This window comes from Hyperolius riggenbachi, chromosome 3 (assembly GCF_040937935.1).
Source record: "Hyperolius riggenbachi isolate aHypRig1 chromosome 3, aHypRig1.pri, whole genome shotgun sequence".
In the NCBI taxonomy this organism is placed as follows: domain Eukaryota; kingdom Metazoa; phylum Chordata; class Amphibia; order Anura; family Hyperoliidae; genus Hyperolius; species Hyperolius riggenbachi.
The window spans coordinates 59275051-59297486 of record NC_090648.1 but is presented as its reverse complement, the minus strand read 5'-3'; the positions used below and the strand labels follow the sequence as shown (position 1 = coordinate 59297486).

Here is a 22436-nt window from a genome sequence, read left to right as displayed (position 1 = left end):
CCTCGAATATTAGGAAATATTCGAGATTCGTGGATTCGAATCCCGACGCCATTTTCCGCTTGCCGAATCCGCCGAATCCCGATGCTGCATCGCCATGCATCCGCCGCAAGTGTCCTCCTCCCGCTCCCCGCAGCCTCCTCCGCTCGCCCCCCTGCATAAATAAGAAGCAGCAGCCTCTCTCACCTCCAGCATGGAGCCCGGAGCGGCAGACCTCCTGCTGACTTCCTTATTCCCCCTAGTGACTGGCTCTTACTACGTCATCAGTAAGAGCCGGTCAGGCGGCCACTAGGGGGAACTAGAAAGTGAAGTCTGCCGCACTGCACTCCACGCTGGAGGTGAGAGGCTGCTTCTGCTTATTTATGCAGGGGGGCGAGCGGAGGAGGCTGCGGGGAGCGGGAGGAGGAGCCACCTACTACTGCAGTGTAGGTAAGGTAGCCCACCCAGCCTGCTGTATACCTATACCTATACTGATCCCCCCAGCCTGCTACCTATACTGATCCCCCCAGCCTGCTGCCTATACTGATCCCCCCCAGCCTGCTACCTATACTGATCCCCCCATAGCCTGCTACCTATACTGATCCCCCCAGCCTGCTACCTATACTGATCCCCCCAGCCTGCTACCTATACTGAGCCCCCCAGCCTGCTACCTATACTGAGCCCCCCAGCCTGCTACCTATACTGAGCCCCCATAGCCTGCTACCTATACTGAGCCCCCCATAGCCTGCTACCTATACTGATCCCCCCAGCCTGCTACCTATACTGATCCCCCCAGCCTGCTGCCTATACTGATCCCCCCAGCCTGCTACCTATACTGATCCCCCCATAGCCTGCTACCTATACTAATCCCCCCAGCCTGCTACCTATACTGATCCCCCAGCCTGCTACCTATACTGAGCCCCCCAGCCTGCTACCTATACTGAGCCCCCCAGCCTGCTACCTATACTGAGCCCCCATAGCCTGCTACCTATACTGAGCCCCCCATAGCCTGCTACCTATACTGATCCCCCCATAGCCTGCTACCTATACTGATCCCCCCATAGCCTGCTACCTATACTGATCCCCCCATAGCCTGTTACCTATACTGAAGCCCCCCATAGCGTGCTACCTATACTGAAGCCCCCCCCATAGCCTGCTAACTATACTGATCCCCCCAGCCTGCTACCTATACTGATCCCCCCAGCCTGCTACCTATACTGATCCCCCCAGCCTGCTACCTATACTGATCCCCCCCATAGCCTGCTAACTATACTGAAGCCCCCCATAGCCTGCTAACTATACTGAAGCCCCCCATAGCCTGCTACCTATACTGAAGCCCCCCATAGCCTGCTACCTATACTGAAGCCCCCCATACCCTGCTGCCTATACTGAAGGCCCCTATACCCTGCTACCTATACTGAAGGCCCCCATACCCTGCTGCCTATACTGAAGGCCCCTATACCCTGCTGCCTATACTGAAGGCCCCTATACCCTGCTGCCTATACTGAAGGCCCCTATACCCTGCTACCTATACTGAAGGCCCCTATACCCTGCTACCTATACTGAAGGCCCCTATACCCTGCTGCCTATACTGAAGCCCCCCATACCCTGCTGCCTATACTGAAGGCCCCTATACCCTGCTACCTATACTGAAGGCCCCTATACCCTGCTACCTATACTGAAGGCTCCTATACCCTGCTACCTATACTGAAGGCCACTATACCCTGTTGCCTATAATGAAGGCCCCTATACCCTGCTGCCTATACTGAAGGCCCCTATACCCTGCTGCCTATACTGAAGCCCCCCATACCCTGCTGCCTATACTGAAGGCCCCTATACCCTGCTGCCTATACTGAAGGCCCCTATACCCTGCTGCCTATACTGAAGGCCCCTATACCCTGCTACCTATACTGAAGGCCCCTATACCCTGCTACCTATACTGAAGGCCCCTATACCCTGCTGCCTATACTGAAGCCCCCCATACCCTGCTGCCTATACTGAAGGCCCCTATACCCTGCTACCTATACTGAAGGCCCCTATACCCTGCTACCTATACTGAAGGCCCCTATACCCTGCTACCTATACTGAAGGCCACTATACCCTGCTGCCTATAATGAAGGCCACTATACCCTGCAACCAGAGCCGGGACAAGGTCCTCCAGCACCCAAGGCTGAGACATAAAAGTGCGCCCCTCCATCCCTCCCACCCCAGCCGTCACACACACTGATTGCTATTAGACTAAGAAGCGCCACAGGGCCCACAACCTCCCCAACACCTTAATATCTAGTTATCTGGCATGCAGTCACTGCCATGTATCCCCTTTTCTTATTTCTTTCTGCTTCAAACACAATTAGGAATGACAGCTGAATGAATTCTGCGCCCCCTCCTACACTGCGCCCTGAGGCTGGAGCCTCTCCAGCCTATGCCTCGGCCCGGCCCTGCCTGCAACCTATACTGAATGCCCCTATACCTTGCAACCTATAGTGAAAGGCCCCTATACCTTGCTAGCTATACTGAAGACACCTTTACCTAGCTACCTATACTGCGGGCACCTATGCCTGGGTACCTATACCGCGGGCAACTATACCATGGATCGCACAATTCTTATGCGCAGGATTCGTTAGATTCGGGATTCGAAAGGTTCGAGCTATTCGAGAACCTTTTTAGATTCGGATCCGGATTCGGATTCGAAGAAATTGTGGATTCGTCCCATCCCTAGTGAGTATAGTGCGCAGTATGGTTGTATTTGGTGGTGCGAACCTGCAGCTTTGTACAGCACTAGAATTGTGGGTGAGTATAGAGCGCAGTATGGTTGTATTTGGCGGTGTGATCCGGCAGCTTTCTACAACACTAGAATTGTGGGTGAGTATAGTGCACTGTATGGTTGTATGTGGCGGTGGGATCCTGCAGCTCTGTAGAGCACTAGCATTGTGGGTGAGTATAGTGCGCAGTATGGTTGTATTTGGCGGTGCGATCCTGCAGCTCTGTAGAGCAGTACCATTGTGGGTGAGTATAGTGCGCAGTATGGTTGTATTTGGCAGTGCGATCCTGCAGCTCTGTAGAGCAGTACCATTGTGGGTGAGTATAGTGCGCAGTATGGCTGTATTTGGCGGTGCGATCCTGCAGCTTTGTACAGCACTAGAATTGTGGATGAGTATAGTGCACAGTATACTTGTATGTGGCGGTGCGATACTGCAGCTTTGTACAGCACTAGCATTGTGGGTGAGTATAGTGCGCAGTATGGTTGTATTTGGCGGTGCGATCCTGCCGTTCTGTAGAGAACTAGCATTGTGGGTGAGTATAGTGTGCAGTATGGTTGTATTTGGCGGTGCGATCCTGCAGTTCTGTAGAGCACTAGCATTGTGGGTTAGTATAGTGCGCAGTATGGTTGTATTTGGCGGTGGGATCCTGCAGCTCTGTACAGCAGTAGCATTGTGGGTGAGTATAGTGCGCAGTATGGTTGTATGTGGCGGTGCGATCCTGCAGCTTTGTACAGCACTAGAATTGAGGGTGAGTATAGTGCGCAGTATGGTTGTATTTGGCGGTGCGTACCTGCAGTTCTGTAGAGCACTAGCATTGTGGGTGAGTATAGTGCACTAGTATGGTTGTATTTGGCGGTGCAATCCTGCAGCTCTGTAGAGCACTAGCATTGTGGGTGAGTATAGTGTGCAGTATGGTTGTATGTGGCGGTGCGATCCTGCAGCTTTGTACAGCACTAGCATTGTGGTTGAGTATAGTGCGCAGTATGGTTGTATTTGGCGGTGGGATCCTGCAGCTCTGTAGAGCAGTACCATTGTGGGTGAGTATAGTGCACTGTATGGTTGTATTTGGCGATGCGATGCAGCAGCTCTGTACAGCACTAGCATTGTGGGTGAGTATAGTGCGCAGTATGGTAGTATGTGGCGGTGCGATCCTGCAGCTCTGTAGAGCAGTAGCATTGTGGGTGTGTATAGTGTGCAGTATGGTTGTATTTGGCGGTGCGATCCTGCAGCTTTCTACAGCACTAGAATTGTGGGTGAGTATAGTGCGCAGTATGGTTGTATGTGGTGGTGCGATCCTGCAGCTTTCTACAGCACTAGAATTGTGGGTGAGTATAGTGCGCAGTATGGTTGTATGTGGTGGTGCGATCCTGCAGCTTTCTACAGCACTAGTATTGTGGGTGAGTATAGTGCACTGTATGGTTGTATGTGGCGGTGCGATCCTGCAGCTCTGTAGAGCCCTAGCATTGTGGGTGAGTATAGTGCGCAGTATGGTTGTATTTGGCGGTGTGATCCTGCAGCTCTGTAGAGCAGTAGCATTGTGGGTGAGTATAGTGCACTGTATGGTTGTATTTGGCGGTGGGATCCTGTAGCTCTGTAGAGCACTAGCATTGTGGGTGAGTATAGTGTGCAGTATGGTTGAATTTGGCGGTGTGATCCTGCAGCTTTCTATAGCACTAGAATTGTGGGTGAGTATAGTGTGCAGTATGGTTGTATAAGGCGGTGTGATACTGCAGCTTTGTACAGCACTAGCATTGTGGGTTAGTATAGTGCGCAGTATGGTTGTATTTGGCGGTGGGATCCTGCAGCTCTGTAGAGCACTAGCATTGTGGGTGAGTATAGTGCGCAGTATGGTTGTATTTGGCGGTGCGATCCTGCAGCTCTGTAGAGCAGTACCATTGTGGGTGAGTATAGTGCGCAGTATGGTTGTATTTGGCAGTGCGATCCTGCAGCTCTGTAGAGCAGTACCATTGTGGGTGAGTATAGTGCGCAGTATGGCGGTATTTGGCGGTGCGATCCTGCAGCTTTCTACAGCACTAGCATTGTGGGTGAGTATAGTGCACTGTATGGTTGTATGTGGCGGTGCGATCCTGCAGCTCTGTAGAGCCCTAGCATTGTGGGTGAGTATAGTGCGCAGTATGGTTGTATTTGGCGGTGTGATCCTGCAGCTCTGTAGAGCAGTAGCATTGTGGGTGAGTATAGTGCACTGTATGGTTGTATTTGGCGGTGGGATCCTGTAGCTCTGTAGAGCACTAGCATTGTGGGTGAGTATAGTGTGCAGTATGGTTGTATTTGGCGGTGTGATCCTGCAGCTTTCTACAGCACTAGAATTGTGGGTGAGTATAGTGCGCAGTATGGTTGTATAAGGCGGTGTGATACTGCAGCTTTGTACAGCACTAGCATTGTGGGTTAGTATAGTGCGCAGTATGGTTGTATTTGGCGGTGTGATCCTGCAGCTCTGTACAGCAGTAGCATTGTGGGTGAGTATAGTGCACTGTATGGTTGTATGTGGTGGTGCGATCCTGCAGCTCTGTAGAGCAGTAGCATTGTGGGTGAGTATAGTGCACTGTATGGTTGTATTTGGCGGTGCGATCCTGCAGCTCTGTACAGCAGTAGCATTGTGGGTGAGTATAGTGCGCAGTATGGTTGTATGTGGTGGTGCGATCCTGCAGCTTTGTACAGCACCAGCATTGTGGGTGAGTATAATAGGGATTATGTGGCCATGTGACGGTGTCAGCCTATCTATGAGCAGTTGCGTAATATGGAGAGATTGTACACACACACACACACACACACACACACACACACACACACACACACACACACACACACACACACACACACACACACACGCACGCACGCACGCACGCACGCACGCACGCACGCACGCACGCACGCACGCACGCGCGCGCACGCACGCACGCACGCACACACACACACACACAAACACATACACACACACACAAACACACACACACACACACACACACACACACACACACACACACACACACACACACACACACACACACACACACACACACACACACACACACACACACACACACACACACACACACACACACACACACACACACACACACACACACACACACACACACACACACACACGTTAGCGCTCTTGCATTGCAGCGCTGGGTCCCAGGTTCAATCCCAGCCAGGGTACTATCTGCAAGGAGTTTGTATTTTCTCCCAGTGCCTGCATGGGTTTTCTCCGGGCACTCCGGTTTCCTCCCACATCCCAAAAACATACAGATAAGTTAATTGGCTTCTCCCTAAATTGGCCTTAGACTACAATACATACACTACATGATACACACATACACATATGACTATAGTAGGGATTAGATTGTGAGCTCCTTTAAACAGCCTTATCAGTCCACCGACAGACTGTACACATGCTGTACTGTCTGCTGTAAACGCACCCAGCGGGAGGTGCCGACGGACCCGTCGTCGGCTTCAGTATGATGTGTGTACGAGCCTTAAAGGGATACTGTAGGGGGTCGGGGGAAAATGAGCTGAACTTACCCGGGGCTTCTAATGGTCCCCCACAGACATCCTGTGTTGGCGCAGCCACTCCCCAATGCTCCGGCCCCGCCTCCGGTTCACTTCTGGAATTTTTGACTTTAAAGTCAGAAAACCACTGCGCCTGCGTTGCCATGTCCTCGCTCCCGCTGATGTCACCAGGAGTGTACTGCGCAGACACAGACCATACTGGGCCTGCGCTGTGCGCTCTTGATGACATCAGCGGGATCGAGGACATGGCAATGCAGGCGCAGTGGTTTTCTGACTTTAAAGTCTGACATTCCAGAAGTGAACCGGAGGCGGGGCCGGAGCATCGGTGAGCGGCTGCGCGGGCACAGGATGTCTGCGGGGGACCATTAGAAGCCCCGGGTAAGTTCAGCTCATTTTCCCCCGACCCCCCTACAATAACCTTGCTCTGCTCTGTAGGCTCAATCTGTCATATAACAGTTCCAGCGTATATACGCTTGTGCCACAATAAATCAGGCAAGAGTATTAATCAGGATTGGCCATCACTGGCTTTTTGATGTCAACCCAGAGAACAGCTCACTACTACTGATCTTGATTCTTGATCAATATTTTTGTCTGAGTTTTTGTGGCACAAGGGCATATGCTGGAGCTGTTATAGGACAGATTCGGAGTAATTAAATGCAGAGCAATTAAATGCAGAGTGTTATTTTCTCATTGCTGGCATTAGACACAACTCCCCAGTAGGCAAAGGAGGAGGAATTTCTAGCACTTTAATAGATTTAAAGGAATACTATTGATTCACATATTTTTTTCAATTGACACAGTAATTGTTTGGGAAGTGCTGCTAAGTACTGGTGTATACATTTTAGTAGCAACTTCATTGTTTACTGTTAGCAAAATACTTTCAAAGTTTACTGACGCCAAAACTGACGGCTGACTGAGGCATGAGGAGAGGGGAAATTCCCCTCACACTTGATCGGTTAACTGTAGCTCTGTGTGTGACAGAGAGAGAGAGAGCTCAACAGCTGCAGCTCCTGTGTCCTGTGTTTCTGACTGAAGTGTCTGAAGAGAGCAGAGGAAATGTAACTAATTCTCACAGCATTTCATACAGTATTTGCTTTCAGAGTTTGATATGTTTGAGATTTGCTTTCTGTAGTCTGCTTCAATGCACAGCCAGAGTTGCATATCAGACACCCCTTCTGCAATTGATTTGTCCCAATATAGCTAAATCCTACCCTCAATAAATTACAGTTTTTGCCTCTGATATTTAACATGAAAAGTAGGAAAATGTTTACACAGCTACTTAGACATTATTTGCACACTGTCATTTTAGAACACTTGGGTATCGATAGTATTCCTTTAAGTTGGTTTTATATGCAGGTGTTGTTTCTTCAAATAAGCTCAGGTGAAGCATATACTGTATGTAAGATAAACATTCAATACATGCCGGGGAAACTTTAGTATCTGAATGGATCCTTAGTAATGTAAATAAACAAGGTTTTTGTGTGTGATGTTGTAAAGATTTATTTTATTATTTATTTATTGTATTTATAAAGCACCAACATATTTCTGGAAGGGATCACACTTGCACCTGCAGAAATTGCAGTTGATTCCCTGCAAGTGTTTTGCCGCATTGTGGTGCATTTTTTTACACATGCATTTTTTACAGTGGCCTTGATTTCAATGAGAAAACACGTGTTAACGCCCTTGCAACCACCTATTGCGGTCACAAGATGGCTCCCCCAGGACCACCTACCAGGACCACCTAACACTGATTGGCATCAAGTCCTGGAAGTGGAGATTAGCAGGAAACGTGCTCGCGCATGTGCAATCGTTCCCTGCAGAAATGCGGAGCTCCGTGATCAGCCTGCCAAGCCAGGATTGCGGCTTGAGGGCTGTTAAGAAAAAAATAAAAACCCTGTTCGTTTACATCTGTACAGCGCTGTGATCTAGCATAGCGCTGTACAGGGGGCACTTAGCTGTCCCTCCGAGCTGCTCGCAATCTAAGTCTTCTCATAGGCTGATGCCTATGAGAGGAAGGGAAGCCTATGGATCACAGTCTATGGCCAATTTAGGGGGGAAAGGGGGAGGGAGAGTTAACTATGATAATTTTTTTTTAAAAATGTTTTTTTTAACCACTTGCCGACCGCACACTCATACCGTGCGGCGGCAAAGTGGTAGCTGGAGGACCAGCGACGCACATCAGGTGCAGGTGCCTCCCTAATTAATCAGGAAAGGCCGATCGCGCGAGCGGCCATTTCCTGTTAGATCACAGAGCGGGTCTCCGTGAATAGCCTGCGAGCCGCTGATTGCGGCTCGCAGACTAAATGTAAATGTAGGAGACGTATGTCTCCTTTGTTTACATTGTACGGCGCTGCTGCGGTGATCCCCGGCCAATCAGCGGCCGGGGATTGCCGCCATGTGACAAGGGACGTCCTGTCACAGGCTGCACAGGACGAATAGCGTCCTGTGCAGCACGATCCGCCAGGGGGGAGAGGTAGGAGAGGGAGGGGGAGAATTTCGCTGCGGAGGGGGGCTTTGAGGTGCCCCCCCACAAACCTCAGGCAGGCAGGAGCGATCAGACCCCCCCTGCACATCATCCCCATAAGGGGGGAAAAAAGGGGGGCGATTTGGTCGCTCTGCCTGCACCCTGATCTGTGCTGGGGGCTGCAGAGCCCACCCAGCATAGATCTTCTAAAACAGTGCTGGTCCTTAAGGGGGGGTAAAGGCTGGGTCATCAAGTGGTTAATTAAATAAATTAATGATGGTAGCAGCCATCAGAGATCAGCACAAGAAAGGCCTACAAGTGTGAAAAAAAGGAAGTAAGATCCATTTGTGTGCTAAGTTGTTTGGCTCTGCAGTGAGCTGTTAAAGCTGCAGCACTAAGTTGTAAATAATTGCCTGGTCACTAGGGGGGTGTAAGCCTGTGGTCCTCATTTTTGGTATACAGCAAAATGCTGTGGTTTCTCTGTGACCCCACCTCTCTTGCTGAGGTCATGTTTGCGCTGACAGTGTTTTAATCTTTAATGTTATCAGTAAATTCTAATTGTGAACTCTGTACAGGAATAACTTTTCTATTAATTACATCAATTTAGTTTCCGTATTATTTTAACATATTAATTTTTACATGTTGAGCACTTTCGCTTGCAAATTTTTAACAAAGTAACTTTCACATCAAAAATGCTATTTTCCATTTGAGGAAAAATGTCACTATTTAGCTTGTATTTTTGCATTTTCTCACAAAAATGCAAAAAAATTAATATGTTAACGATATTTTTACTGTGAAAATGTTTACTGCAAAAATGTGAAATGTGAAAAATTAATACTTTACAGTGAAAAGGTAGAAATCGATATTTTTACAACTAAAATTTTGACCGCAAATGTTTGCGAAAAGCACAAAAAATGCAAAAAAGAACAAAATGTATTTTTTATAGCATTTTTGCTCAAAAATCAAATTTAACATTATTTTTACAAAAATTAATGCAAAAAGAATTTTGGACTTTTTGCCCATCACTAATTTTAAGTATTTGTACTGTGCTAACATATTTACTAGTTTGTTTGATAGTATACAGTCATGTCCCTAACTGGCTCTGCTGCAGACATTTTGGAGCCAGTTATCATAATATACCTTTAAAGGTGCCTTGGACCTAGGGGCACTTTGGTGAAAATTTTAAAATGTAAAATATATGCAAACATATACAAATAAGAAGTACATTTTTTCCAGAGTAAAATAAGCCCTAAATTACTTTCCTTCTATGTTGCTGTGACTTACAGTAGGTAGTAGAAATCTGACAGAAGTGACAAGTTTTGGACTAGTCCATCCCTTTATGGGGGAGTCTCAGGGATTTATTTATTTTCAAAAGCACTTAGGGAATGGCAGTTGCTCTGTCCAACTGCCAAAAAACTGTGTAGCAAGCAGGGAATCAGGCCAGCATCACTGTTTAAATCATTTATAGGGAATATCTTTATAAAGAATAAAAGCCTTGCTGAGAATCCCCTATGAAGAGATGGACTAGTCCAAACCTGTCACTTCTGTCAGATTTCTACTACCTACTGTAATTGACAGCAACATAGGGGAAAAGTAATGTATGGCTCATTTCACTTTGGAAAATATGTACTTCTTATTTGTATGTTTGCACATATTTTAAATTTAAAAGAATTTCCCCATAGTGCCCCTTTAATCCGTACATAGGTCTGAGCTGTTTTGGTGGCATAAGGGAGGTTTTGATAAAATATTAGAAAGGTGCGTTCCCATTAGCGGTTTTCCTATTAGCAACAACTACAAATGATTGACTATTGAAAACCTAAAGTACTTTTAATTTGATTGGAAATTACACTTTTGGTAAAAAAAAAAAATATATATGTATATATAATTGCAATAAACACAGATCAGTGCTGCACAAAGCATTTTGCATTCTAAGTTTAACAATTTTTTTTTACTTTTAGAATTTCCGGAAAACCCCCTAGCTGTCACACACTGATTGCTATTGGAGTAAGAGGCGTCCCAGGGCCCCCAACTCCCTCAATACCTTAATTTCTAGTTATCTGTCTCGCAGTCACTGCCATGTATGCCCTTTTCTTATTTCTCTCTGCTTCAAACACAAGAGGGGAATGGTAGCTGAGTGAGTTGTGCACCCCCTCCTACACTGCACCCTGAGGCTGGAGCCTCTCATGCCTCTGCCTTGGCCCGGCCCTGTAATAACCAGTAGTCTATTAAATAATGTTATTTCTCAAAGTTGCATAGAATAAAATGGACTCAAATGCAAGAATAACAAAAAACCTAGAGGATAGCCTGCATGGATTACCCGGGCAATACAAATAGCATTTTATTAAAACTAACACATGTGGCTGTGTCCAAGTCAGTCTGGTTTGAGTGATTAATTGTAACATCAGCAGGCATGCTTTTTTAAAATTAGAAACGAAAATTAAGCTAAACAAATGAGAGTGAAGAGTATTTTTTATTTTCTTATTTAATTTTAAAAGTTGTTTTAATATAAAAAAAAAGTTTAGTTAAATGTATAAGTATGAAATCTATCTAATGAGGGGAGGTCACCTGATAGCATAGCTAACACATTTTTAAAGTAGGAAGAATAATTTTGTGTTGTGGTATACAAGTATTTAATATATTCAGAAGATATGAAATACTGTATGTTTTAGTGTCAGAGCAAGAAATTAATACAAAAACATAAATGAATAGATTTTGAGGAGAGTGCTTTCCAAGTTTTTTGGGGAATTAGGTATTGAACATATTATTATGTATGCATAGAACACTGAAACTGTCCATAATCTAGTGACCTCTGAATTGTGGCTACATCTTTTGTTATTCTATTGAAAAAGCTCCAACTTTGATCAGCTTCTTCCATTTACCCTTTGTTTGTACGGTGACATGTTAATGATGTTATCACCTTGCTGGGTGGGGGTTATGTAAATAAAGAGGCGTTGAAACTGCCCTTTAATACGTTGAAACTGCCCTTTAATACTACTGTAAACACACCTTTTGTTGTTAACTATAAGCCCTTTTTAACCAATGAAAAATAACCACATGCAAGTGAATGGAGGAGAAGCAAATATAAGATGACTCAGGACTAAGTCAGGTAGCAGAATCACAGAGATTTACGGGACTACATCCTACCAGGTAACTATGACCATTTTGCTTTACTCAGTTTAATATTAGTCTAAACACATTGTAGTTAGGATTGTATTGTATTATTTTGCTTTCTTTAGTTTGTATTTTTAAAATTAATTACGTTAATAAGTTTGATAATACATAAACTAGTAAGTTTGACTCTTATAATTGGAGACATGTGTGGTTTTTATACTGTACAAAAGTGAACCTGTTATAAGGAAAACATTGAAACTAGTGTTAGGCTTGGGCTATACTTTTTTTTTTGTATGTGGTTAAGAGATTAAACTTCTTGTTAACAAGTGTTCTTTAAGTCAACTTAGTTTGTTGATTTAAAAATAAAGTGTAAACTTTATTATTGTACATAATAATATGTACCTTATTGTACATATTATTATTGTACATACATGCTATTCACTTTTTCACTTGAGTTTTTTCCAAAGTTATATTTTAACAACTTGTAAATAAATGCCTTTCAAACCACCAGCAAGCAAGCAAATACTCAAAATAATTTGACAGTACTTTTTCACCTACTTTTGCTACTTTTTCCATTGCAAGGTGCTAAAAAGTGTTTTTAAATCGAAGATGAAAAAATATCTCCTAGGAGAAAACTCGGGAGAAAAAGTGAATTGCATAAGGCCTAAAGAGTCTGAATAAATACCACATGCAAAAGAGAATTTGATAAACAAATGAGAAATGATGAGGAATGTACAGTCTATCAGACTTCAGTAACCAGTCATCAAGCAATATATAGGTTACTTTTAAAAACAGTAATAAAGTAACATGTTAAAAGAGAGGTATAACAATCAAAAATTTTGGAGAGCAGAAATCAGATAAGAACTAAAGACTGACTGGCAAGGGATAATAGAGAAGGGGAGAGCTGACAATGAGTGGCCAAGGGCACAGTACTCAGAGTCATCTGAGGGTAAGTGGTATGAGCTAATAAAAAATAAAGTCCTCCTGGGCAAGGACCTAATCCAAAATACCAACAAGCCTGCTACCTCATGGCACAGTATTCTGGCAGCTGGAGAGTGCACTTTGCATATAAGTAAAAGAGACTTGTGTTCATTTTGGTGCTGTTATTGCTATTGCTGTTATTGCTATTGTTATTGCTATTGTTAAGAATATAGTAATAACAGCTTAGCATCAGTAATTTGAATGTCATTTTTATCATTGCTTAACTATCTCTTACACTTCTAATGTTAAAATAAGCTTAACCTCCTAACATTATCAAATCAAGCCTCATACTACCCTATTCCATAACACTAGCTCTCCCATATCTGAGCCAGATCCTAATATTAACCCTATGCCCAAACACTAACCTCCCTATAACTATAACTATGCTTCAGCTTAACTTGTTACCCTCTCCCCAACACTAACCATGGTAAAATTAACCCCAAAAATTAACTATAGCCTCTATAGTTCACGTCTTCTGCTTTATCATAGCCAGTAACATTACTCCGATATACTTATAGCCAATAAAGGTACTCGGCTATATCACCAGCTCTGTACCCAATCCACAGTCCCTACTGCTGACTGCCCACCTCACCACTTGCTGTGTCAATAGCTTGAGTTCTGCTATATAATAGCCGAGCCCCAGTATCAAATGTAATTACTCAGTGCCCCATAATTGCACATTTACATTGTATTCTATAACAGCACCGGATTTTACAAACAAAGTGTGCTTGCCAATTAACTGTTTTGGTGCACTTCTCTTCAGGGATCATAAAGATAATACTGAGAAAACCTCATAAGGACAGAGACAAATCTAAAACCTGGTGGTGAGAGCTTCAGAGCTGTCAGTTATTATTACCTACTGTAAGTGACATCTACATAGGAAAAATACATTTACAGGGCATTTTACTGTGGGACTAATGTGCATCCTTTATGTATGTATGCAAACTTATTTTACATTGTCCTGGTTTCTTTTAAATAGTGCACATCATGTAATCAATGTTGTTTTTTTTGGTGTATAAACATATTTGTGGTGCATCCAGCAATGTGTGATATATTTAAACTGTCCAAATATACCATATCAATAATATATCAATATATTCATAATATTTTTGTTTTATAGTAAAAGAACATGTGAAAAAAATGTGTGTTTTATATCTTTTCTGCTGTTTTTGTTCATCTCATGTCAGTCTAAATGATTCCTCTAATGCACAAATCTAAATAGTTTTTGTTTGTTTGTTTGTTTTCTGCATGCAAACAATCCAATTATGAGATAATATTGTATCTGTTCTTATATTCTGGCCATGCAAACTTTTTAACATAAAGGATACCTGATGGTACAGATACAGTAAATGAATGGTATAATTGTATGTGGGGAGGTGCTGAGATGCTTGCCACATCTCCCTCCCTTTGATGTGCAGTAAATGGCCCTGTTCTGTAACCATGGATACCACGGTCAGCACTCTTTGATCCAGACATACTATGCTGTGCATGTACAGTAGCCGCGTGACTGCGCTCCCTACTTGTCTTCTTTCATGTGTGCATGCAGGGAGCGCAGTTACAAGGCTGCTGACCAGACATACTGTGCATATGCAGCATGGCATGTCCACTTCAAAGGGCACCAACCAAGCTTATGGAACAAGACCATTGTACTGCACAATGGAAGGAGACGCTGGCACAGGGGAGGGGTTCTTAGCATCTGCACACCTCTCCACACTCACATATAGCTGTTACATGTTTCTGTACCAGCTCAGCTCAGGTATCCTTTAAGTGATGAGGGCATTAATTGATATCTACATGCCACAGCTGGGATTTCTTATTAAAATTAATGTATTTCTGAATACAATATCAGCATGTGCAATAGGTGGAATTATTTGGAGCAAATTATTCAAACTGTATTTTTCTGAGATCACAATTTTTCTGTGTAATTCTTGTGAATGACTATGTGATATGAAACAAGCAGTGTTTCAAGTGTCTTAAAGGAAACCTAAACTGAATCCAGAAAAAAGAGTTTACCTTACCTGGGGCTTCTACTAGCCCCCTGCAGCTGCCCTGTGCTTGCGCCAAGAGACAAACCAATTCTCTGTGCCCAGTTTTGTATTCGGCACTTGATGGCCACTGTGCCTATGCGGCCCTGGCTGCACGCATCCTTGATCATGCACCCATCTCCGGGAGTGTCATGTGCATGTGCAGTATGCAATTGGCAGGGCCGCATTGGCGCAGTGGCCACAGACTGGCTCAGTCACCAAAAAGAAACTGAGTTGCTACGGGGGACTGGAGGATCATTTGTCCTGGCACCGGCACAGGGCGACTACTGGGGGCTAGTAGAAGCCCCAGGGGAGTTAAACTCTTTTTTATTATTCAGTTTAGGTTCACTTTAAAAATAATTATCATCTGAAATATAGTTTTATGATAGACCTTTTTTTTTCTTTGATACGCTGTAAGAGCTTCTGGGCATATAGTAACAATATTATATACTGTATCTTCATTTGCAGGAGCAAAGAGTATTCCCATCAGCACATGATGAGTCACAGAGGAGACAACCTGCATCACTGCTCAGAGTGTGAGAAAAGCTTCACTTATCAATCAGAGCTTATTAGACACCAGAGGAGCCACACTGGGGAGAAGCCATATTTTTGCTCAGAGTGTGAGAAACGTTTCAGTCTAATGTCACATCTTAAAAGACACCAGAGGATCCACACCAGAGATAAGCCATTTTCTTGTTCTGAGTGTCAAAAATGTTTTAGTCAGAAGGAATGCCTCAGGATTCATCAGATGATACATACTGGACAGAAGCCTTTTTCCTGCACAGAATGTGACAAATCTTTCTCTCTGAAGTCAAAACTTGCAAAGCATCAGATGATTCATACTGGAAAGAAGCCCCTTTCCTGCTCAGAATGTGACAAATCTTTCACTGATAAGGCATCCCTTATTAGTCATCAGTGGATTCATTCTGGAGAGAAACCTTTTTCCTGCTCTGAATGTCAGAAATCTTTTACCAGAAAATCATATCTCAATTTACACCAAAGAATTCACACTGGAATGAAGCCATTTTCTTGCTCAGAATGTGAAGAAAGTTTTACTATGAAGTCAAGGCTCATACATCACCAGAGGATTCATACTGGAGAGAAACTGTTTTCTTGCTCTGAATGCGAAAAGTCCTTCAGCACTCAACAAGCATTCACTGTTCATCTCCGGGTTCACACAGGAGAGAAACCATTTAAATGTACGGAATGTAATAAATGTTTCTCACAAGAGGGAAATCTTACTCAGCATCAGAAGAGTCACAAAGGAGAAAAGCCATTTAGTTGCTCAGAATGTAACAAGAGCTTCTCACACCAGTCATCTCTGAGAAATCATCAGAAGAAACATGAGCAAGTGGATGTGAGCCTGTAAACTGTGTTTAACCATTTAAGCCCTCAGTCATTTTTCACCTTATGCCTCCACTCCGAGCAATTTTCACCTCCCATTCATTCGCCAATAACTTTATCACTAATTATCAAAATGAATTGATCTATATCATGTTTTTTTCCACCACTAATTAGGCTTTCTTTGGTTGGTACCTTTTGCTAAGAACTATTTTTTCCAAATGCATTTTAACTGAATATTAAGAAAAATATGGGGGAAAAAAAATCATTATTTCTCAGTTTTCGGCCATTATAGCTTTAAAATTACATGCTACCATAATTAAAACCTATGTATTTTATTTGCCCATTTGTCCCGGTTATTACACCATCACTGTCTACCAACTTATAATTTAAAAAAATATTAGTAATACACCCTCTTCACATGCATATGAACACATTTCAGACCCTTAGGTAACTATTTGTTTTTGTTTTTTTAATTGTATTTTTTTTTAATTAAAAAATGTATTTGGGTAATAATTGGTGTGGGAGGTAAACAGTTTATTTTAAATGTAATAATATGTGTTTATTTAATAAAAAAGTGAAGGGGATGTAGCTTCACTATTTGGCCACAAGATGGCCACAGTCAAAATGTTCTTTTTTTTAGACCTGGAAGCGAACGCACTCACTTCCAGGAAGTATATGGAGGACAGGAAACTTTTTTTCTCTCAGAAAGACTGCGGCTTCTGATAAGAAGCCGTCGGTCTTTCTGCTAGAGACTTAGATCAATGAATGGGAATTATGTTCTCATTCAGTGATCTCCAGGCTAACAGGGGAGGGGGGGCGGCACAGGAGCACATGGGCGCTGACGCAATTGCACGTGGGAGCACGCAGTAGCCCAGCAGCAGCCAAATAGATGTGATGGTTACATCCATTCGGCTAAAATGGTTCATGAACATTTTGCTGTAACATCACAGGATTATGATGTTTGATAAGTAGAAAAGATTCTTAAACATATGTGAATTGGGGGTTGGTGCATGAAGCTGCAGTAATATTGCTGTACACAGACAGCACACAGCAATATTATCGTTACTAGATAGAAAAGATTGCAGATGACTGGCACTCGAAGGAGGCTGGAGATGGCAGTCGGAATATAGTTACCGAGCAGACTGTGCTCTTTACCTGGTGAAGATATCACACAGTATAGCCGAGAAGAAAAGCTGGTGAAGATATCACACAGTATAGCCGAGAAGAAAAGCAGGTCTGGCACCAGTCTCAATGCTTCAGTGAATTTTTATTCCAACAGGTACAGTATAGCAAGGCACATGGAGGTACAAAAAGGCGGCCTGACAGCCGTTTCGCAGGTCCCCCTGCTTCGTCAGAGGCCAATAGTGGGGTGCACATACTTAGCTCCATATATATAACATAATGCAAGGCCATAAACTCACCCCCATTATCGTTACTACCGGCAGCAGGTTACCATGAGTTCCATTATCAGTATGACTCATGGTACTCGAGTAACCTGCTGCTGGTAGTTACCATAATATTGCCATGCACTGTCTGCACACAGCAAAATTACTGCAGCTTCATGCACCCCGTAGAAGCTTAATCCACCATCAGAGATCACAGGACAGTCAGAATGTATATTGTTTTTGGTGACGTATTAAGCAAATCACAAATTAAGTGAACTGTGATCAGCTGGTACATGGAAACCTGGCCATTTTTTAAATATAAATTTAAATTATGTGCACTATGGACTGTAATAATAGAAGGATACCCATTTTATCAGTGTGTCATGTAATGTTAGGTTTATGATCTGTAACTTGCCCTTGCAATCTATTGCTAACTGTGATGGGAAGTGTTTCTACATTTTTTTTATTTTTATATTTGCATGAAAATGTGTTCATTATTGAATTTAGAAAAGTATGTTAATCTGAAGTTAAAAGTCTTTGAGGCCCTGATTGATGAACGGTGGTGGGATAGTTAGAGTTTTGCATGTTTTGATTTATTGTATATGTTTTATCTGTCAATGATGGAGGTGGTTATGTGATTTAAAGTTTGATATAATAAACTGAATTGAATTATTCTATAATATGTATCTTAGTATGATTGCCACTACATCTTCTATTAAAAAAAAATCACACTATGCCTCAGCTAAGTAGGTCTATATGATTTATTCAATCAGAAAAACATACAATACAGAAATACTAGCTCAATGTTTCAGGATAGAAGACTGGGGAATAAAAGGAATAAAGCCCAAAACATGGGCTGTGTTCTACAGGTTATTATTATTATTATTTTTTATTTATATAGCGCCAACATATTCCGCAGCGCTTTACAAAGGTTGAATATTTGGTATACTGCTTTTTTCATTGGTATACCTGAGTGTGATGGTAACTAGGAATGGGTGAGAATGAGTTAGAATGCTTCTGGAAGTTTTGTGAACTTTGGATGGTTTTGCAATTTTTCTACAAAACAGTTTTGCAAATTGCATTAAAGTCAAGGGGCCATTTTTAGAGTTTCAATGCATGCTAGAAAACAAACTTGCTATGTTAAGGGAAACAGTGGTAACAAGGGAAGATTACAAGAAGCTTGAAGACCTTGTTGTCAATTTTATCAGAAAATTGCATTTTAAGTGACAACAATTTTTTTTTAAATGCAGTAAAATGACAGACGTTACAGCTGGTTTAGAGGGATCAATTAACCTGTTTATTGGATGTGGGACTGGGAGTAAAGTGGAGCAGCAAACATGGGCAGGAATGTACAAACTGCATGGTGCAGATAGTGTACATGAAACATGACATATTTTTGAGGTGCCGGGGAAGTTTGGGTGCTGCCATAGGTGCTCATGTAAATTGTCTTAACCGATTCAGCACCACAGTGTCGAAAACCTCATGCATCCAAGCCACGTTCACCTCCCATTCATTCGCCAATAACTTTATCACTCTTATCACAATGAATTGATCGATATCTCATTTTTTCTGCCACTAATTAGGCTTTCTTTGGGTGGTACATTTTGCTAAGAATTATTTTTTCAAAATCCATTTTAACAGGAAGATTAAGAAAGAAATGAAAAAAAATCATTTTTTGGCCATTATAGCTTGAAATTAATATACGCTACCGTAATTAAAACTAATGTATTTTATTTGCCCATTTGTCCCACTTATTACACCATTTAAATTATGTCCCAATCACAGTTTATGGCGCCAATATTTTATTTAGAATTAAAGGTGCATTTTTTCAATTTGCGTCCATCACTACTTACAAGCTCATATGTTAAAATAATATAATAATATACTCTCTTGACATGCATATTTAAAAAGTTCAGACCCTTAGGTAACTATTCATGTTGTTTTTGTTTTTTTTATTGTAATTTTTTTTTTTTATAAAAAATGTATTTGGGTAATTTTGGGTGTGGGAGGGAAATAGCTAATTTTAAGTGAATAATAATGTAATTGTTTAATAAAAAATGTGTGTGCGTGCAGTTTACTATTTGGCCACAAGATGACCACAGTCAAAAAAGTCCTGGATGCGAATGATCTCGCATCCAGGAACTAAAAGAAGGCGGAGAAGTTTACTGGGGGCAGAAATACCGCGCTCTCTGAATAGAAAGCGTCTGTTTTTCTGCGGGGAAGTTAGATCGGTGAATGGGAATTATATTCCCATTCACTGATCGGCGGGCGAACGGTGGGTGGTGGGAGCGCGTGCGGGAGTGCGCCCGATCATGCGCACCACGCAGGAACAGCAGCAGTGCCTGTCTGGACGAGCATAGTCGTCCAGATAGGCTGAACTGGATAATTAGCGGCCACAGCTGGAAATGTGAGTGCCCGAGGTGCCTGATACAACATTAGGGATGTCCATTATACAAACTGTGGGTATGCAGCACCCAAAATTACCAGAACCTCTGGCACCCAATGTGGTAGTGAGCACCAGGTATAGCCGTAGTTAGGTTAGCCATACATAGGGTGTGGACATCAACAGGGATTGTAGCAGGTTGGGTGGTTAGTGTTAGGCATCATTTTGCGGGTTGGTTAGGTTTAGGCATTACTTGGAGGGTTGGTTAAGGTAAGGCATCAGTTGGGGGTCAGTTAAGTTAAAGGACCACTATAAGGAAAATCGGCAAATTTAAAATACATATAATTCACATACAAGTAAGAAGTATGTTTCTTCCAGAGTAAAATGAACTTTGATGAAAATTACTTTTCTCCTATGTTGCTGTCACTTGCAGTAGACAGTAGAAATCTGACAGGTTTTTGAATAGCCCATCTCCTCATGGGGTATGCTTAGGGTTTTATTTTCATAAGCACTTAGTAAATGACAGTTGCTCTGTCCAACTGCCAAAAAAGTGTGCAGCGAGCAGGGAAGCTGGTCAGCATCATTGTACAAATCCTTTTCAGGAAATGTCTTTAAAAAGAACAAGAGCCTTGCTGAGAATCCCCCATGAGTGGATGGGCTAGTACAAAACCTGTCGGTTCTGTCAGATTTCTACTACCTATTCTAAGTGACAACAACATAGGAAAAACCACCAGGGGAGCCTTCTACACCTCCTCCCGCACACACCACCACCACAAGAAGGAAGACCCGCTAAGCTGCATTCAAAAGAAAAAAGAAGTATGTGCTTAAACACCTGACTTAAATACTGGATACCAAAATGTCTATTGACATTAAAATTGCAAAGCAAATGCATATTGCATCTGCTTGCCAGAATGTGGAGGGTCCTAAACTAACTCACTGCTATGCCCTGCAGGAGTTGGCCCATGCAAAAGTCTCTGCATCTCAACAGGAGCACCCTGTGTAGCCCTCCCATGCCTCCCAGAAATGGGGGAAGTTCAGTTGAAGCAAGAAGGTGAGTTGCACATGCCAGGCTTTGCGGTACGCTAACTCTGCATAGAGGGGGGGAGCACGGAGGGGAGCCCCAGGGAGAGGAAGGGCTGAGAATCAGTGCGGCTGTGGCTCTCCCCTCCATCACCTATGGGGGGGGCACCTACCTATCTAACATATACTGGAGGCACAAACCTAGCTAATCTATACTAGAGGCCCCTACCTATATAACATATACTGGAGGCACAAACCTAGCTAATCTATACTAGGGGCCCCTACCTATCTAACATATACTGGAGGCACAAACCTAGCTAATCTATACTAGGGGAACCTACCTATCTAACATATACTGGAGGCACAAACCTAGCTAACCTATACTAGGTGCACCTACCTATCTAACATATACTGGAGGCACAAACCTAGCTAACCTATACTAGGGGCACCTACCTATCTAACCTGTACTGGTAGTACCTACCTAAGCTATACTGAGGGCACATACTTAGCTAAGCTATACTGGAGGTACCTACCTATCTAACCTACCTCAAAATAAATATTCAATACCTGCTGGGGAAATATTAGTGTCTGAATGGATCCTTAGTAAATGTAAATTAACAATGCTTCTATGTGTGATGGGGTGCAACTAGAGAGGAGCCGCCCCTGTAATTGCAGGGGGCCCAGGGCTGTGTGGGGCCCGACTACTAACCTTCCATTCCTCTGATACAGGGGACTATACTTCACATCAGGTGTTTTTGTGGCTACACTTGTTATGGGTGTGAAGATCATGATGGCGACACTTGTTTTATGACACTTGTGAGATGGGCCACAAGGCTGTGAAGAGCATCAAAGAGAGGCAAAGGGAGGGGTGGTAACATTTGGGGGCCCTCAACAAAGTTTCACTGGGGACCCAATGAAGGATAGTTATGCCACTGGTGTGGGATGTTGTAAAGCTCTCTCTCTTGTTGTGGGACATGTTGGCTGTGATAGGCCTTCACTCTTATACCTTATAAGTAAATTCTACGTGTGTTCTCTGTACAAATCTTCCTTTTAATTCTAATTACAAAACATTTTAATTGAAGTTCTGTATTATATTATAATATTTATGTTCAATGTTCAAGACTTTAAATAACGCTGCCACATTCATCAGTACTTTTGACAGTATATAGTCCAAATCCAAGAATAAAATAAACCTAGAGCACAGCCTGCATGGACTACCCTGGCAATACAAAAGTTTTCATTCTTAAAACAGAAAGAATGTGCGATAATTCAGGTTGGAGTGAGCTCCGAGATGTCTCCCACAATGCACCACTGCTGAATATATGCAAATTAACCACTGTTGCCGTTAGAAGCTAAACACACCTCCAGATCTGCTGGAATGCAATGATGTGTCAACATGTTAATTTGTACAGAGCGATAGTAATCCAACATGCAGACTGTTTTGGATTGGTT

General features: G+C 43.0%; 1 protein-coding gene across 1 annotated transcript in view; it reads left to right on the top strand.

Moving 5' to 3' along the window:
- LOC137562131 (zinc finger protein 585A-like) overlaps nt 1-22436 on the top strand; it is a 66202-nt gene that overhangs the window by 243 nt on the left and 43523 nt on the right. The window contains exons 2-3 of the mRNA XM_068273463.1: nt 13592-13652; nt 15321-16217. Coding sequence (XP_068129564.1) covers nt 13592-13652; nt 15321-16217 — 958 coding nt within the window. The remainder of the gene's footprint in view (nt 1-13591; nt 13653-15320; nt 16218-22436) is intronic.